This window comes from Oculina patagonica, chromosome 11, assembly GCF_052425735.1.
Source record: "Oculina patagonica isolate OP01 chromosome 11, crgOcupat, whole genome shotgun sequence".
NCBI classification, from domain to species: domain Eukaryota; kingdom Metazoa; phylum Cnidaria; class Anthozoa; order Scleractinia; family Oculinidae; genus Oculina; species Oculina patagonica.
In genome coordinates, this window is record NC_135768.1 from 22,125,333 (window position 1) to 22,143,969 (window position 18,637).

Consider the following 18,637-nt stretch of genomic DNA (forward strand, 5'->3'; position numbering starts at 1 on the left):
CGCTTTTAAGTGACATGCTTCTGATACTAATGAAAGCGTCTTCGCCACCACATGAACGAAGTCCATTTATTGTGACGATTCACGGCTTCATGAAGACTGTCTTTACATTAGAATACATGAATATTAATCTTGGTAGTTAGGTGTTCGTTAGTTCTGTTGTTATTTTGTTTTTCTGCCACCTTTTGCTTTTCGATTGTAATAAACATTAGTTGTATATACATAGTTAGTTGTATAATTGCAATGTACCGTTCATTAGTGACCAATCCATTAAAATATTAAACATTCAGCTGGACACAAAATTTGACTCCTCCAGTCCTCCTCTCACCCAAAGGTAACGAACAATCAGAAAACTGATAAAACGGAACTCAGCGCAACTCAATTTTGTCTGAATTCTATAGTATTGTTTTGAAAAATCAGTATGCCCGCGAGTGTGAAGAGAAAATCTTACTGTAACTGAGACACGTGACTACTGACCTAAAGGACATGAATGAACTCGCTCTGAAGACGGGATGCTTGAAATGGCAGCTGCCCTAATTTCAAACGACCCTTTCAATTTACCAGTTTATGACTCCAACGATTGATAACAAACTAAAGAGAGCTGTTTTCGTTTTAAGTTGAGTCTTTTCTAAGTTGAATCTTTCGTTATGACAAACCCACATTAATACCACCCAGTTGCCTTTGTTATTACTGCCGCTTTCTTTTAGCCAGAGTTAAACCCCAACAGCCGCTCGATCCGGGATCCGTTGATAAAATTAACCGTGATTCGTGATCCGTGTCCCGTTGCATTAGCGATTGCGTTAATGCGTGTCCAAAAAAACACCCAAACAGAGAAATAGAAGGACTTAAAATGCAAGTACTAAAATTATTCATATTAACGTTAACATTATTTTATGATGTTTGCTTCTCCATTTCCACGTAACATGGTTTTAGTAATGAAGTTAAACAGCTCTTTCCAGGCCTGTATGACTTGACTTGTGCACTCGGACGCAAGCATGTCCTGTAATGTCCACAGAAGAGCTTCACCCACAACCTAAAGGAGCAAAATACAGCATATCTACTCATTATAATTACTTGCCAGCCCCAAACAAAAAAGGGACAAAAAAATCACACAATTCACCCGAGAACCAAAATGCAGATAATAGGCTCAAAAGTCAACTTTTGTAGGTTTTTTGGTCATGTAGCTGTCACCAAATGCACAAAGTCTTTACCAGGCCCTCATAGGTAAATAACTAAATAAATTAAGTAATTAGGAATTTACAACGGTGTGGTTCCACGGTGCGGTTCTTCTTCCTGATCGAATTGAAATCTAGAAGTGTTGGTTTTTGTAGAGGAAGAAAAGAAGAAAACCCTCGGAGCAATGACACTGAATCCGGGAATGGAATCCGGGCCACATTTGTGGAAGGCGAGCGCTCTCACCGCTGCGCCATTCCTGCTCCCCATAACATTTCTGTTCGGTTTGATTGTTTTCACAATGTGCGGCAGAACTCAAGGACTATAACTTAGGACTTACTGAGTACGTCCTTCTAGCTCTTTTAAGTAATTTGATACAAGACATACTAAGTACGTCATTGTAGCAGTGAAAGGATAAGAATGTATGGCAATTAGAAAGAGAATTTTTCCGAGCTTATACTTCTTTATTAATGGAAATAATGAATATATGAGTTGTTTTACCTTAAAATGCTCCTCCCTGACCGACCAGGGTTGATGTCTTCGTCCTAAGTTCTCAAGACTTTCCACTAACACCTCGGCATCATCTAATGCAGAGATGGTGCTTTCTACAGCGGCCATGACTCGCTTGGCGTGAAGATACAGAGAACGGGAGTTCATTAGCTCGTCTAAACTGACTCCCTTGAATGTTGGAAAGGTGTCTTGGATATTTGGATGAGTCTTGAATAACCTAAGGATAAACAAGAAGCTCTTAGAGCTTAAAACTGCGCTGGTCACGTGACCACCCTAGGGGTAGCTATGCGGGGAGCATAAAAAATGCACCCCCACCCCCTTATATCCCCTTTATCTGCGTCAAACAATAGTGCGACTGACAAGCATAATGGTAAGAAAACACCTTGTGGGAAATTTCATGGTTGACTAGTTCCATCCGCAATTAAATAGTTTTCTTATATGCTAATGCTGGCCAAATCTAATTCCCACGATCCTGATCCGTGAAACCAAAAAATCGCTTATCGGGACGACGGGATTTTTCGGGCGAAAGTTTACAACAACTGCCCCTGGGTCTCCTCCGAGGATGAACTTTACAATTGATAAGTACGTCTGGCTTCACGCCAGGAACGTAAGTATCCGTGAGAATTTCGACAGTATTCCCCATTTGCATAAAACTGAAAACTGGCCCAATGACAATGTTTCGCAGTTTCTATACTGTTCGTATTATTTTTGAACATCTTTCACAGTTCAAAATTTTGCCCCTCTTTCGGTTTTCGTATTACAATAGGCGGTTGTAAAAATGCAGCGACTGACAAACTTTCTGTGACATTTCATGGTTGACTTGTTCCAGCCGCGATTAATTCTCTTATATGCAAATTCTGGCCGAATTCCCACGCGCGGACTCTGAGGCTGTTTTTAGCACAGAGGGTATTTCCCTACCATACCGAATTACGTAAGCGGTATAAGTCAGGGCATGTTTGTGAAGGGAATTTTTCTTCATATCTCTAAAATCCTTTCAATGACACAGGCAAAAAAAAAATAGATTACTCTTAAAAGAGAAATACTTTGCAATAAATTTGTTTAGTAAAGACCAAAGGATTTGCAAAGATATTAAAGTAGCTGATAATACCTTAAAAACATTACGTGACTCGAGGTCTAGATGATCGAAACTGAAACTTGTCATGTCAGCACATTCTTTTCCACCATCGTAATGGTATTTATTCATAGATTCTGGCCCGCTAAATTATATTTCTCTTTGAAAAGGTGGATATTTAGTATTTTTCATGAACCAAACGCTTCAAAATCGAATAGTTCACACTAAGCATACTTTATAAAGACAAAAAAGAGAAAACATTTTCATTTGTTACTGATTTGTACTTGTAGCTTCTAAACATCGCGTGATTTCAAGCTCGACCGAGTGGAGGTCTGGGTCTGGTCACCGACAAAACGAAAAAAAATAATAACAAGAGCTCTTAGAGCTTACAACTGCGCTGGTCTCGTGAGCACTTTAGGGGAGCCATGTGGGGGGAACAAAAAATGCACCCCCCCCCCCCCTCCCCTTATCCCCTTTACCTGCGTCGAACAATGTTGCGACTGACAAACAAGATGGTAAGAAAACACCTTGCGTGACATTTCATGGTTGACTAGTTCCATCCGAAATTAAATATTTTTCGTGATATGCTAACGGTGGCCAAATTTAATTCCCACGATCTTGATCCGTGAAACAAAAAAATCTTTTAAATCAGCATCCAGTGTTGTCTTGAATTACCGTTTAAAGATTGAATAACCAGCTCCGAAAATGGAATATTGGAGTAAATAAGAAAATCAAATTTGAGAAGAACACTAGACCTGTGTTTTGCTGAATGGAAATTCCCTGGGGAATTAATTTATCAATGACGTAACCCTTGCAAGTCAGGGCATGCTTGTGTCAGTGGTTTTCCATCAGATTTCAGAAATCCTATAGATGACACAGTTCCAAAAATAAATAACGCTAAAAAGTCGAATAATTCACACTTAACATGCTAAGTTTAGACCAGAGGATTTGGTTAGTTTCCGTTTGTAGCAGATTTAAACCATTTCAGAGCATTGCGTGATTCTTGCCGATCAGTGCCTTGTGAAAGTAAAAATTTGTTAACGCCAGCACATTTCAGGGCACAAACGTAATGTAAATAAATGTGAATTCTTGCCCGCTAAAGCGTATTTATTTAAAGCGTGAAATTTTAGTATTTTCTTTGATTCAAACGCCTCAAAATACTTCACACTGAATTTTGTAAGTAAAGATTAATGGATTCGCAAATATTTGAAAGGTAGCTGATAATAGCTTTGAAAAACTACGTGACTAGAGGTCTAGCCGATCGAAAGTAAAACTTGTCATGTCAGCACATTCTTTTACACCAACGTAATGGTATTTATTCACAGATTCTGGCCCGCTGAAATATATTTTTCTTTCGACGCATGAAAATTTAGAATTTCCTTTGAATAAAACGCTTCAAAATCGAATATTTCACACTAAACATTCTTTGTAAAGACAAAAAATAAGAAAATGTTTCCATTTGTTACTGATTTGTAGCTTCTAAACATCGCGTGACATGAGCCTGACCGAGTGGAGGTTTGGTACAGGTCACCGACAAAACGAAAAATAACAAGAAGCTCTTTGAGCTTAAAACTGCGCTGGTCACGTGACCACCCTAGGGGTAGCCATGGGGGGAGAATAAAAAATGCACCCCACCCCCTTATATCCCCTTTATCTGCGTCAAACAATGTTGCGACTGACAAGCAAAATGGTAAGAAAACACGTTGTGTGACATTTCATGGTTGACTAGTTCCATCCGCAATTAAATATTTTTCCTATATGCTAATGCTGGCCAAATTTAATTCCCACGATCCTGATCCGTAAACCAAAAAAACGCTTATCCGGACGACGGGATTTTTTGGGCGAAGGTTTACAACAACTGCCCCTGGGTCTCCGAGGATAAACTTTACAATTGATAAGTACGTCTGGCTTCACGCAAGGAACGTAAATATCCGTGAGAATTTTGACAGTATTCTCCATTTGCATAAAACTGAAAATGGCCCAATGACAATGTTTTGCAGTTTCTATAAAGTTACTACTATTTTTGAACCTCTTCAACAGTTCAAAATTTATTTGACTCTGTTTCGGTTTTCGTATTACAATAGGCGGTTGTAAAAATGCAGCGTTTGACAAACTTTGTGTACATTTCATTGTTGACTTGTTCTAGCCGCGATTAATAATTTTTCTTATATGCAAATTCTGGCCGAATTCCCACGTGCGGACGCTGAAGCTGTTTTTAGAACAGAGGGTATTTCCCTAGCATACCGAATGACGTAAGCGGTACAACTCAGGGCATGTTTGTGAAGGGAATTTTTCTTTTTCTCTAAAATCCTTTCAATGACACAGGCCCAAAAAAAATAGATTACCCTTAAGAGAAATACTTTGCAATAAATTTGTTTAGTAAAGACCAAAGGATTCGCAAAGATTTGATAGGTAGCTTACATAGCTTTAAAACATTACGTGACTTGAGCTCTAGCCGATCGAAAGTAAAACTTGTCATGTCAGCACATTCTTTTACACCAACGTAATGGTATTTATTCACAGATTCTGGCCCGCTAAATTATATTTCTCTTTGAAATTTAGTATTTTCCATGGACTAAACGCTTCAAAATGGAATAGTTCACAATAAACATACTTTATAAAGACAAAAATAGAGAAACTTTTTCCATTTGTTACTGATTTGTAGCTTCTAAACATTACGTGACTTCAAGCTCGACCGAGTGGAGGTCTGGGACAGGTCACCGACAAAACGAAAAAAAAAAAAATAATAATAATAATAAACCGCGTGCAGAGCAAGAACTGCGCAGCGCAGTTAATAATAAACCCCGTGCAGAGCAAGAACTGCGCAGCGCAGTTAATAATTGTTCAAGAAAAATAAAATACTTTACTTTACAAGGTGACATATGATCAAGGTCCGATCGTAAACCGCTTAAGAAGACTAAATTACTTGCTGAGTTTCTGCTGTGGCTCGTTTTACACTGTATTGTGAACAGATCTTTTTTTGTCTCGTGATAAATAAATAACCCAGTGACCGACTATTAGACAAACTCTTAAATCCGATTGCAATGCAAGGACGGTCTAATTTACGTTAGCATAACCACACTATTGGTAATCGCGCAATCTAATTGGCTACACAGGTGCCGTCTACCGATCAATACACGGCTCTCGGAGCGCGCTTAGTTTACGCTTAATTCTATCAATCAAAACCTTCAATAAATCAATTCTAGCGATATTCTGAGTTTAATAGATCGGTCAGTGGGTTATGCTAACACAATTTGACGGCTCGCTTTCGGTTTCTATCGACTTTGATAGTTGGCTCGGGGCTTCGTCCCTCGCCAACTATTTAACAATTAGACGGCAAGCTCGAGGTTTCTACCGGCTGATAGTTGGCGAGGGGCGAAGCCCCGAGCCAACTATCAAAAGCCGGTAGGAACCGAGAGCGAGCCGTCTAATTGTGTTAGCATAACCCACTGACCGATCTATTAAACACAAAATATAGCTAGAGTTGATTTATTGAAGATTTTGATTGATAAAATTAAGCGAAAACTAAGCGCGCGCTCCGAGAGCCTTCTACGGATCGATAGTAGGCACCTGTGTAGCCAATCAGATTGCGCGATTACCAATAGTAGGTCAGTGTGGTTATGCTAACAGCTGTTATAGTTCACCACTAAATTTTCTGCGATTCTGATTGGTTTAAATTGATCACGTGACGCGATAGTGTTCGTCCGCTGGAGGGCACTATTTTAACAATAGAGTGTTTCTGTCGAGGAACTATCGGCTGATAGTTGCCCCGCGAAAATTTGATGTTCATAAAATAAATATTAGCCCGAGAAGCGAAGCTTCGAGGGCAAATATGCTAGTTTTAAGAACATCAAATTTCCAAGGGGCAACTATCAGACCGATAGTTCCGAGATAGAAACACTCTATTGTCTTTATTGTTCGCCACTAAATTTTCTTCCGCGCGCACATACAAAAACAAGCATCGTGAATTATTTTTACTTTTGAGGATAAAAAACTCAATTGAAAGCCGAAATTTAACAAACGAAACAAAACCAGAGGAGAAACCCACTAAATGCAGTGAATTTGGTTGGGTTTTTTTGTCTGCAGGCAGCTTGTTTACAAAAAACAGTCACGGGCGGGCACTATCGATCCGGGTATTTTTCACGGGAGGGCACTATGGGCTGATAGTGCCCTCCGGCTCGCGGGCACTATCGCGTCACGTGTTCAATTTAAACCAATCAGAATCGGAGAAAATTTAGTGGTGAACTATAATTTAACAATAGAGTGTTTCTGTCGAGGAACTATCGGCTGATAGTTGCCCCGCGGAAATTTGATGTTCTTAAAACAAATATTACCCGAGTAGCGAAGCTTCGAGGGCAAATATGCTAGTTTTAAGAACATCAAATTTCCAAGGGGCAACTATCAGACCGATAGTTCCGAGACAGAAACACTCTATTGTCTTTATTGTTCACCACTAAATTTTCTTCCGCGCGCACATACAAAAACGAGCATCGTGAATTATTTTTACTTTTCAGGATAAAAAACTCAATTGAAAGCCGAAATTTAACAAACGAAACAAAACCAGACAAGAAACCCACTAAATGCAGTGAATCTGGTTGGGTTTTTTTTGTCTGCAGGCACGCTTGTCAAAGCTTTAATGTATACGCTGGCCCATAGGTGCAAGATAAATATAAATCCATCATAATTTCGAGGCAGAACAACTAATGGTCTAAAAATTAATTAAGAGTTTATTCTCTCCAGCCCTTTCTAAAGAATAGAAAATAGTTTTACGATCTACTTATTGTTTTGCTTGATACAACTCATGGCCAAAATAAAAATTAAGAGTTTATTCTCTGCTTTCTAAGAATAGAAAATAGTTTTACGATCCTCTTATCGTTTTGCTCTATACAAAATGACGTCAATATATTTTGTGGCCATATTCCCGTCTTACTTTTTTTTTCCTATATTTGTCTTAACATCGGCGCACTGAAATGGGTTGCTCAGTCACGTAAGCAAATTTAAAACTTATCTTTTATTTCTTACCGTGTGCAAAGTTTAAATTTATTTTTTTCGAACTTTTTGCTTTGTCGTCGTTTAGCACTTCTAATAACGTCACTTATACTGTATGAATTTCTTCCGCCGATAACATGTAAGGCTAAAAGTCGGAATAAACTCACAGCAATAAGAAATAAACTCTCACGGCAAAGGATTGGGATTCGACTTTATTGACGGCCAAAGAAAATCAACTTACGGCACTATACTAGTTATTCAAAATTAGAATAGTTTTAAGCAACGCCAAAAGCAGCTTGCAGCTCTTCAACAATGAAAAATAGATACTCAGCTTTATGCTTAAATGTCCCTCCAAAAATGCTTGAAAAATTGTAGGGAAATAGTTTTCCTCAAAAAACGCTTGAAAAATGCAGAAAGAAAGGTTTCCCAAACCGTTTCTTCATCTAAACACTGTAGACTGCTGTAGTTTTATACGTGACATATCGGTTGCACGACGTACGTCGTACGCACCCGCGAACCGTGCCGCTAGTCATGATGACCATGAAAACTCAAATTCATGGTTCTGTTAATTTTCTATGGGTATGGAGCTCTGCTCTGCGGCCCTTCGGGCCGCTGGGAGCTCCGCTATAATAGTCAATTTCTCAGAAATGCTAGCATTAAAGAAGGTATCAATGTAGGAAACATTTTAAAATTTTCAAGATCAGTAACTTTTGCTTACCTTATAAACAACGCTTTTCCCGCCTCAGTTTTAACAGGTTCGACAAGTTTCCATGATTCTTTTAAAGTGTACTTAGTTTGGCGAGACAAAGAAATGGAAACAGTTCCAAATCCCAACGCAGCTGGAATGGCTGACAAATTCAGAATGGTGCCACGATGTTGAAGTGAAGCAGAGCACCCCATTGTAAACACACTTGTCATTCAGTTCCTAGAAGAGAGGGATTTTTATTAATTTGTAAATAAGTCAACTCTCTTTGAAACGGAAACCGTCGGTAGGGCTTTCCACAAGTTGCTCGAGATTTCTCAAAAAGTTGCCCGTAATTTCTCATAAAGTTGCTCAAAAGTTGCCGCAAAAATTCAAAAAAGTTGCCTCTGATAATAAAAGTTGCTCGAAAGTTGCTCCAAAACATCCAAAACGCTGCTTCTAATCAAGAGAATTCCTCTAAATATATGCTAATTTCCCTTTGAGGGTTAGATTTTTAAGCAGTTTTCTGGTATTTTACAGCAAAAAAGTATCTAAATAACATATTAAATGAAAAATTTGTTAAATAACAAGGTTTTCTTTAACTGAGAAAAATCGTGGATATCGATGACGTCATGTTTCCTGACGAGTTTTGTAATGTTTTAATGCAGCATGAGTCGAAAGTTGAAACGTCTTCAGATGTTCCTCAAAAATCTTCGGCAAACTGCGTAAATCTTCGGAAACGTTCGTATGGCCTTTGAACAACACTTGGATAATCTCCGGAGATCTTCGGGCTTGAAACTGCTCAAAATGCAATAAGTTTCTCGGGAGGAAAAAAGTTGCTCGAAGGGGTAAAAGTTGCTCGAAATATGAAAAGTTGCCAAAAAGTTGCCGAGCAACTTGTGGAAAGCCCTAACCGTCGGGACCGGCTCCAAATGTCCGTCTTAGAGAGGTGTCCGTCTTATAGAGAGTTTAGTTACAGTAAAATGACTGGAATAACGCCGGGCAGGGACGGGACCAACACCAGGTGTCCGTCTTATAGAGGTGCCAGTTATCTTTTTTTTCAAGCTCGAGAGACGTCTAAGGGAAGATAAAGATGGTATGATTTTTCCATATAACTGTCACACGCGACACGTCACCAGCCTCGTCCCAGGGTCTTCTCTGCTACGATTTTCAAAATGGCAGCTCCTCGGGTTTTCTCCTGCCCGCCATTTTAAAAACCGGTGAAGACCCTGGGGACGAGTTTGGACACCTCAAGTGCGAAATTCCATAATGGTGACGTAGCACTACAGAGATTCGTTTCGTCCCTCCAATTGGTTGTTTTATGTACTTGCATGCAATTATATACCGAGCAGCAATCAATAGGGGACACAAACACGGATCTTTGCATGCAAGACATAACTAATGAAATTTGGGGATCAAATTTCTTGAGCGCGCGGGTGAAGGTATGAGAGCTTCATGTGACTAACTAGCCACAAAGTATCGATCTGATCGAATAACAATTTTTTCTTAAATTTCGTCAACAGTTAGCCAATCTACTAAACATATCAATACCAAGAGTCAATCTAGATTTCAAGAAAATCAAGCTAGTTTTAAAACAAAAGAAAACGTCAATCGCTGCTATGGTAACCTTTGTGACTTAATAACCAGTCAAAAATAAAACTTTGGTCATATTTGATCATTATGGTGTATTTTGGCAAAAATCAAACATTGCCTTCTTACAAAATTTTCAATTTCAAAACGACTACCCTAGGGCTAAAAAAAACTACATCGAGCCTCCTTAATTAGAGAAAAAATTTTATTATAAGACAATAGACCTTTGTAGAGATGTATCATTAGTTTAAGTGTTATGAGAGGAATCTCGAGTGACAGAAAACGAGCGCGGAAATAGGCTGCCGTTCGCCAAGGTGACCAATATTTTCTTTATTCACGAATTTTTGCGCGCTCTTTTCTTCACCTATTTTTGTTGATATATAATTTGCTGTTTTTATACAAGATTCTTCATTTTGTTAATCAAATTGACATCTTTCATGTTTAAAGACGGCTTTAAAGCTAAAGCGAACAACAAGCTAATTAATCGGGCGTGGCCGATTTAAGATTTACCCTTTGGTCGTCCTAGAGCGTAGTCTCCTGGCGCGGCCAAAAAGACGGGGATAGCTCGGGGTTGCTACAAAACCGCTACGGGTGACGCATACCGCAATGGTTTTCATTTTAGTTTTGACAGGAAATCGTTGCAGGCACACTTGGTCGACTTTTGGGTTAATGTGTAATCAGGTTGTGTTTTTTTGCTTCGGCGGAAGGACAGAGAAAAAAGCTTACGGTGCAAAGTACAGTATGGGGCCCAGTTCTCGGCCACTTTTGACGTAAACTTGTATTTCTTACCTCAGAAGAACCGCAGGAACTTGAAATTTCTCCCAGAGCTAGCTACATTATTCAGCTTTTTGGTGTAAAGCTATCGACCGGTCAAAAATTAATTTGCGCGAGCAATAATAAAAATAAAAGCTCCATTTGTGGGCCCAGTTCTCGGCCACCTTGGCCCAGTTCTCGGCCACTTTTGACGTAAACTTGTATTTCTTACCTCAGAAGAACCGCAGGAACTTGAAATTTCTCCTAGAGCTAGCTACATTATTCAGCTTTTTGGTGTAAAGCTATCGACCGATCAAAAATTAATTTGCCCGAGCAATAATAAAAATAAAAGCTCCATTTGTGGGCGCAGTTCTCGGCCACCTTGGTCCAGTTCTCGGCCACTAAAAAGCTTGTGCGTAATTATCTGTAAAAAAAATGCTCAATTAATTTTCATAGTCATAAAATCACTCTGTAAACCTATTTATGTTATATCGATCCCAAATTATTTTTATGAGGCTTTGTTTTACTTTAGAAAAGAAGGATTTTAACGCGCCTAGTTGCCTATGTGCAGGTTCTGGCAAAACCGCATTGTGTGACCCGTGCATTTAGACGGTTTATTTTGCAGTGAAAAGGTCTTAAAAGATTTAGGTGTTGTAGAAATAATAGACAAGACAAGAGTCAGCTCAAAACTTAGAGATAAGATTGAACTTTATTTTTAAAACATTTATTTCTTTCATTCTGGCAGCAGCAGATGAAATTATATTAAAAACCAAGCGCTAAGCTGTGATAGCGAGCAGGGTGGCCGAGAACTGGCAAATACGCAAACGTCGCAAGAAAAAATTTCGAAGTAAATTAAGACCAAAAAATACAACGGTTCAACGAAAAGTTAACTAAAGCAGAAAGATGAATTATTCTACGTTTCACATGCCAAAAATTAGCTGGTATGGTGGGGGCTTTTGGATAAAATACGAATTTAACTACATCCATGGGCAAAGTACAGTATGGGGCCCAGTTCTCGGCCACTTTTGACGTAAACTTGTATTTCTTACCTCAGAAGAACCGCAGGAACTTGAAATTTCTCCTAGAGCTAGCTACATTATTCAGCTTTTTGGTGTAAAGCTATCGACCGGTCAAAAATTAATTTGCCCGAGCAATAATAAAAATAAACGCTCCATTTGTGGGCGCAGTTCTCGGCCACCTTGGCCCAGTTCTCGGCCTCTAAAAAGCTTGTGCGTAATTATCTGTAAAAAAAATGCTCAATTAATTTTCATAGTCATAAAATCACTCTGTAAACCTATTTATGTTATATCGATCCCAAATTATTTTTATGAGGCTTTGTTTTACTTTAGAAAAGAAGGATTTCAACGCGCCTAGTTGCTTATGTGCAGGTTCTGGCAAAACCGCATTGTGTGACCCGTGCATTTAGATGGTTTATTTTGCAGTGAAAAGGTCTTGAAAGATTTAAGTGTTGTAGAAATAATAGACAAGACAAGAGTCAGCTTAAAACTTAGAGATAAGATTGAACTTTATTTTTAAAACATTTATTTCGTTCATTCTGGCAGCAGCAGATGAAATTATATTAAAAACCAAGCGCTAAGCTGTGATAGCGAGCAGGGTGGCCGAGAACTGGCAAATACGCAAACGTCGCAAGAAAAAATTTCGAAGTAAATTAAGACCAAAAAATACAACGGTTCAACGAAAAGTTAACTAAAGCAGAAAGCTGAATTATTCTACGTTTCACATGCCAAAAATTAGCTGGTATGGTGGGGGCTTTTGGATAAAATACGAATTTAACTACATCCATGAATTTTAAGGAGCCGTAAACAAACAAATTTTTCGGGAATGCAAATTCACCTACCTCCGCGTAAACTCGACGTGTGAGCTTTCTATATCGAATTGAACGATCAAACTCAAGATACTTAAAGCACATGAATCAGTCTATCGTTTGAAGGAATTACCTTTTTCTTTTAATTCAACTGGAGTGTGAAAAAACGCGTTAAACACAAAGTGGCCGAGAACTGGATCCGGCCGAGAACTGGGTCCCATACTGTACTGATATTCACCATTGTGAAATTGCACTTACTTTGACAAGTTAAAGTTATTTTTGTAAATGAAAAAGGTAACGTCATTGATGTCACGCAGTGTTTTTTTTTTAGCAAACTAGATGGTTTGCTGGTTTCTGACTATGAATGGGGGTGTGATCTTGCGGTATATTTTTTGAGCCTGATTCCGCCGTAAAACTTTTTTTTTATTTAGGAAGAACTGTGTCGATTTTCATTTCTGAACAATTGGTCGTCAAGTTGTTTGTCACAAAGAGTAGAATGTTTGTACAGCATGTTTTGGAATTATTTTAGATTTGGTTAGTAAGACGCTTCTGAAGACCTGAGCAAAACATTGGGAATGTACAGTATTAATAGGAACTTGAATGGAATTTTTCACAAGTTGGATAAAGGTATCAACTGAAAAAAATGGACTTCAAAATGAGAACTTGGATTTTGTTGTAATTAAATTTTATCGCGGATTGGATGCATAATATCACGGCTTTGAAAGTCTTCAAATAATTAGAAAGGTTCCTTTCTTCCTTTTGATCTTATTGTTATTTTCATGTATTGATTATTCGAAACTGGTTTTCGTTGATACGAAAAAAAAACGGGTTTTCACTGAATTGCTTGAAGTATTTTTAGACGTGATATATTGGCTTAATCAAATTACATTGTGCACGAAATATTTGTTATTCTTTTATCTTGAAACTTTGAGGAAATTGAAATTTTTGTTTGACAGTAGTGTACGAAAGGCATTTTATAGAACTGAATAAAAAATAACAAACATTGATAAAGGTTATTTCAAAGATTTATTTTGCCTGATTTTGAAGGGTTTCAGGAGTTTTAAAGAGTGCTGGTAAACGGCTGTATGTTGTTTGTGATTACGGATCTTATTTAGTTTCGAACGCTCTAATTTTTGAAAGGTTAAAACAGGTTAAAACCGGGCGGTTTCATGAGTTTTTTGGGTAGAAAGGTACGGTGGTGGTCAAAAAAAATGTTTAGAAAGGAATGACTGTAGTAGCACGTAAGTCGGAGGTTTGCGTGAGTCACGGGGCATAGTATGCGTGAGCTGGATTTCCGGCGTCATAACGGCATGTTTTGTTTACTGAAAGATACACTCGACGTTTATTAGTTAGCTTAGTCGGCTTGGGAAACTATTTTAAAAATGAATGTTGTAATAGTTAATTAATAGTAATCTAGAATTAACCCACTCTCGATTGGAGTCTGTTCTGGATTCGCGCTACCTTTTCGCGGCGAAGGAATTTTGTAAAATTTCGCTAGTGGAAAGAGGTACTGTAAGAACAGTATCAATAACTCAAAAGGAGGAACTTCTTTGTAGCTCTGAATTAAGACGTATGATAAAATTTTAGAATAAGAAACTTTCGATATATGGTTTTCATATTGTTTTTGTCAATTTCCTTTTGTGGCAGATTTTTTGAGAATCAGCTTTTCTTTCGTTTGATGACAGACACAGGACATGAGAAAGATGCCGAAGATGAATAGGCACCGAAAAACGACAAGAACCGTCAAGGACTTATCTTTAGAGGGCGTGGAGTTTTGGCATACTGTATTTTGAGGACTGGACTGGACTGGACTAGTAAAACGCGGACTAGTAAAACGCGGACTTGTAAAACGCGGACTAGTATAACGCGGACTAGTAAAACGCGGACTTGTAAAACGCGGACTAGTAAAACACGGACTTAGGTAAAACGCGGACTTGTAAAACGCGGACTAGTAAAACGCGGACTAGTAAAACGCGGACTTGTAAAACGAGGACTAGTAAAACTCGGACTTGTAAAACGAGGGCTTGTTAAGCACGGACTTGTAGAACGCGGACTTGTAAAACAAGCGCTTGTAAATCGGATAAAACTAAACGGTTTAGCGAGCGAAACAATTTGTGTTTGAAGCTCTTGTGTGTTTCTTCGACGGCATATTTCTAGCTTTTTTGAGCACTCTATGATCTGTTTTAGCGTGGAGATGTTTTTGCAGTATAGCACATGTTCGTTCTGCAAACCCCTACTAAAACAACGGGATTGATGCTATGAGTTGTGTGCATATGTTTCTTTCTTTCCACTACTTGACGTCTGTTGAGTGCAGTCGTTTGTATTGCTCGCACGAGGTAGAACGGGGCCCGTCCAGAAATCAACAGTCAATCGTAAATAAAGGTGACGGGCCTACACGACTCCTACGTTCGTGACATTAGAATATTTGCCGTTAAATGTTTAAATTCGGTCTTTCGACCTTATTTGCTTCTGACTTCTTTCTGAGGGTACTGTTTTAATTTGGGGGCAGTATGTGGTAAATAAAGGTGACGGGCCTACATGACTCCTACGTTCGTGACATTAGAACATTTGCCGTTATATGTTCAAATTCGGTCTTTCGACCTTATTTGCTTCTGACTTCTTTCTGAGGTTACTGTTTTTTTGAGACATTATGTATTGAAGAGAGCCGTAAGATGATTGTGGCCAAGGAATTCGAAGTGTCTAGAGACGTTTTACAAGTCCGCGTTTTACTAGTCCGCGTTTTACTAGTCCAGTCCAGTCCAGTCTACAAGTTAAAGAGACATCAAGACCACCCCACTGTGAATTGCCATAGCACAGACAAAATTATAGTCAATATCTTATGTGTTTTTAAGAGAATTACATAAGAACCAAGGCATGTCTTGTCTTGCCTTACATTGACATGCAATAATTTGGAAATACTAAGCTCGTAACAGTTTAAGACAGAATCCATCAGGAATTTGAGTAACATTAATTTTAGTTACGCAAAAATTGAGCACCAGAATAATTTAAATCCTTGTGTTCTTTCATACCTTGTTAAAGGCTTGACATGTGATAACACCAACATAACACCAACAACAGTTCTTTATCAGTGGGGATTGAAGAAAAAAATGGAAACTTCATCACACAGTTGACCCCCATGCAAAAACACTCCAGGATGTCACGAGGCTGTTTGGTGTCCGTCTGCCAATTTCTAACTTCAAATTCCAATGTTAAATTCAGTTTAAATTTTCAATATTTCTTAGTTGTCTAAATTTTACTAATTCTTTTAAAAAAACTATCACCTGCCAAACATCCCCAAAAATCACTCAAAAAAATACAAAATACCGCAATACATAGATACATGGGATGAGTGAAGTTTCCTTGGATTCCTTGAAACACCAACAAGATATTTCCGTTTAAGGTGGCTGATAATGGGTTTCAGTATTTCCCAGTCCTTATACTTTGGTTCAGGACTAAAAGCCTTCATCAATTGCTATAACAGTAATGGTATGAAACAAATGTTCAATCATTCATCAACAAGTTGTGATCATTTTCTTGACAATAGTAGTTCCCCGGTAAACGGTTGTAGTACTGTCCCATCAAAGTGCAATGCCTGGAAAATACCGAAAAGCACACGACCTTCAGGTGAAACCGCACCTTACAGTATTACCAATACACTGCACTTTGCTAAGTCTTAAAACTTTACATTGTCTAGTCGTCTACTTCTGCTGTACTGAACCCTGCCTTTCAAGGCAAAGCGCCCGATTTTAAGCTTCTCAAGCTTCTCAATGTTCTTGTTCAAAGATTAACAATTTCATCTGGTAACTTCCTCTACTAAAGTCAACTGAATCTCAGCTACCGTAAAAACTACAAAATTAAAAGTTTAAGATTAACTCAGTTTCACCATGATCACGTTCATAAATGCGTAAAGTTTTGCACCAAACAAAAAAATATCTGTCGCCTTGGCTGTCCGAATGTCAGAGTAAACGTTTTAATTTGACCACCGAAAATCAAATCATTTACGAAGAGTAAATTTGGCGAAATATTAAATAAAGTAATGGTAAACTCCGGTTAAACTGAATAGATCCATAAATCGTAAAATAAATGCACAATCTTACCTATAATGTGGGAGATATTGAATTTATAAGACGGCAGCGTGAAATTTGACTTGATCTGACGCTCAAGGGATTTTCGACAAATGAGACAAATCTAAAGCGGAATGGCAGCTTGGCAACCTAAGAGCTCACTACAGGAAATTTAATGAGCACAATAAGCCGACAGTTGTGTTGAAACAAAGACACTCTTGACAATCATAATTGAGACCTCCCCTAAAAATGTCGGATCAATTTAGGTTTCTTGGAAACTGCTCACCTACCCCTCCCCAAACCTAACATTTTCCCCAAAGCGATAAGTAAGGGTTAATGTTAGGTTCGGGGAGGGGTAGGTGAGCAGTTTCCCAGAAACCTAAATTGATCCAAAATGTCTTGAAAAATTGATGAGATTTTTATTGTCCTATCACGAGTTTTTAATGCATGCCTTTTTTCGTTTATCCCCCAGTGTGGAATCAATATAAAAGGAAAGCTAGCACGGTATTGAGTTAGTACTCCTTTAATTATGTTAGCTTTAATTGTTTTCTTCGTTCTTTTTCTAAGGCAAAAAAAATCCAAAAGAATTGTCTCGCGTTTTTTTAAAATAAAACCCACTCTGGTAGCAGAATGTCAGATTGTCGTGAAAGAAAATACTTTTTGTCTAAGAACTGTGATTCTGATTTTTGTTTTTGTAATATTCATTAATAACGCTTTCGCGTGTTTTACATAAAGCGGATGTCGAGAAAAAAATCAAAGCTTCTAAGAGTTAATGCTTCTAATAAGCAGTGACATATATCATTTTCAAATAATAATATTGAGAATCCGTAAGGAATTGACATCAATTAAGAAAGCAGTGTTTTAAATGCAAGGTATCTCGCAAAGCCATTACTGAATTACCGTATTTTCTCGATTAAACGCCGGGCCCCGAATAAACGCCGGGTCTCCAAGGTAGAGTGGTAAGTAAGCCTTTGAGGCATTTATTTGAGGTGTAATATGCTTTAGGTATGATGGCAAGATACATTCATGTCACAAATAATGACTTAAAACCCTTGTTTAATAAACATTTTGCTCAAATAAACTGCACCATTCAAATAAACGCCGGATCCACAGAACCAGGTTTGAAATAAACGCCGGGGGCGTTTAATTGAGAAAATACGGTAAAGGGCAATGCGAAATAAACTTTTTTAATTTATTTTCGTGATATATCCCCCAATTTTGTGATGTTAATGGAAGTCGACTTAATGAAAATTGACTTTAATAATCTTCCGTGACGCATGGTAATGTACACAAATGGTTATTTAGGGTTTACAATTCAACACACAAACTATCAATCATCTAATTACATCTCTGACTTATAAAGAACTTCACACTGATATTCAAGCACCTTCCTTACAAATGATTGTATTAGTTGGAAGCAAAGAAACAATCTATTTTGCAATTTATTTCAAGAGCAATAAGATGTAAAATGGTAATGGCTATGTATATATTGGAAGTCAATACTGACAGTCATCAATAACTATTAAACTTATGAATCTGTATTTACTCAATAACTACTGATTAACTAATCTAAAACGCGTTCTGTCATATTTCAACTATTAGAAGTTTTCTGACAAGCATCACCTTTAAAACAATTTTAAATAAGGAAATAATGGGTAAAAACATTGAACTAAACAAACTTGCAGACTGGAAGTTTAAATGCACCGGCAACATTGACATAACATAAAGTGTAATTAATTTTACTTCCTCGAATACCAGCTATCTAGCACTATATCACACTACCTCGAGCTACAATGGAGCTCGCGCGTGGATTTTTTATTTTAGACCATCTCGAACTTTACTAACTTTAAATTTTTAACAATCCCTGGAGTTAGGGTTTCAATACACTTGTGAAGATCTAATCTTTCCAACAGAAACAAAACAATGTCAAATCCACACAGTAAAAACAAGACCAAACCCTAATAAATTTAGAAAATTCATCT

The 18,637-nt window shown here is 38.0% G+C and overlaps 2 protein-coding genes across 2 annotated transcripts in view; one reads left to right on the plus strand and one right to left on the minus strand.

Annotated features, from left to right (window-relative positions):
• The window catches only part of LOC144630722 (neuroglobin-like), a 140,399-nt gene that overhangs the window by 71,960 nt on the left and 49,802 nt on the right, over positions 1 to 18,637 (plus strand). The gene's annotated exons all lie outside the window — the stretch shown is intronic.
• On the minus strand, positions 884 to 8,659 carry LOC144630937 (neuroglobin-like). Its single transcript, XM_078489293.1, has 3 exons — positions 8,460 to 8,659; positions 1,672 to 1,897; positions 884 to 1,030 (listed from the first exon to the last, which is right to left on the minus strand). The coding sequence occupies exons 1-3, from the start codon at positions 8,657 to 8,659 to the stop codon at positions 884 to 886; spliced, it is 573 nt and encodes a 190-aa protein (XP_078345419.1).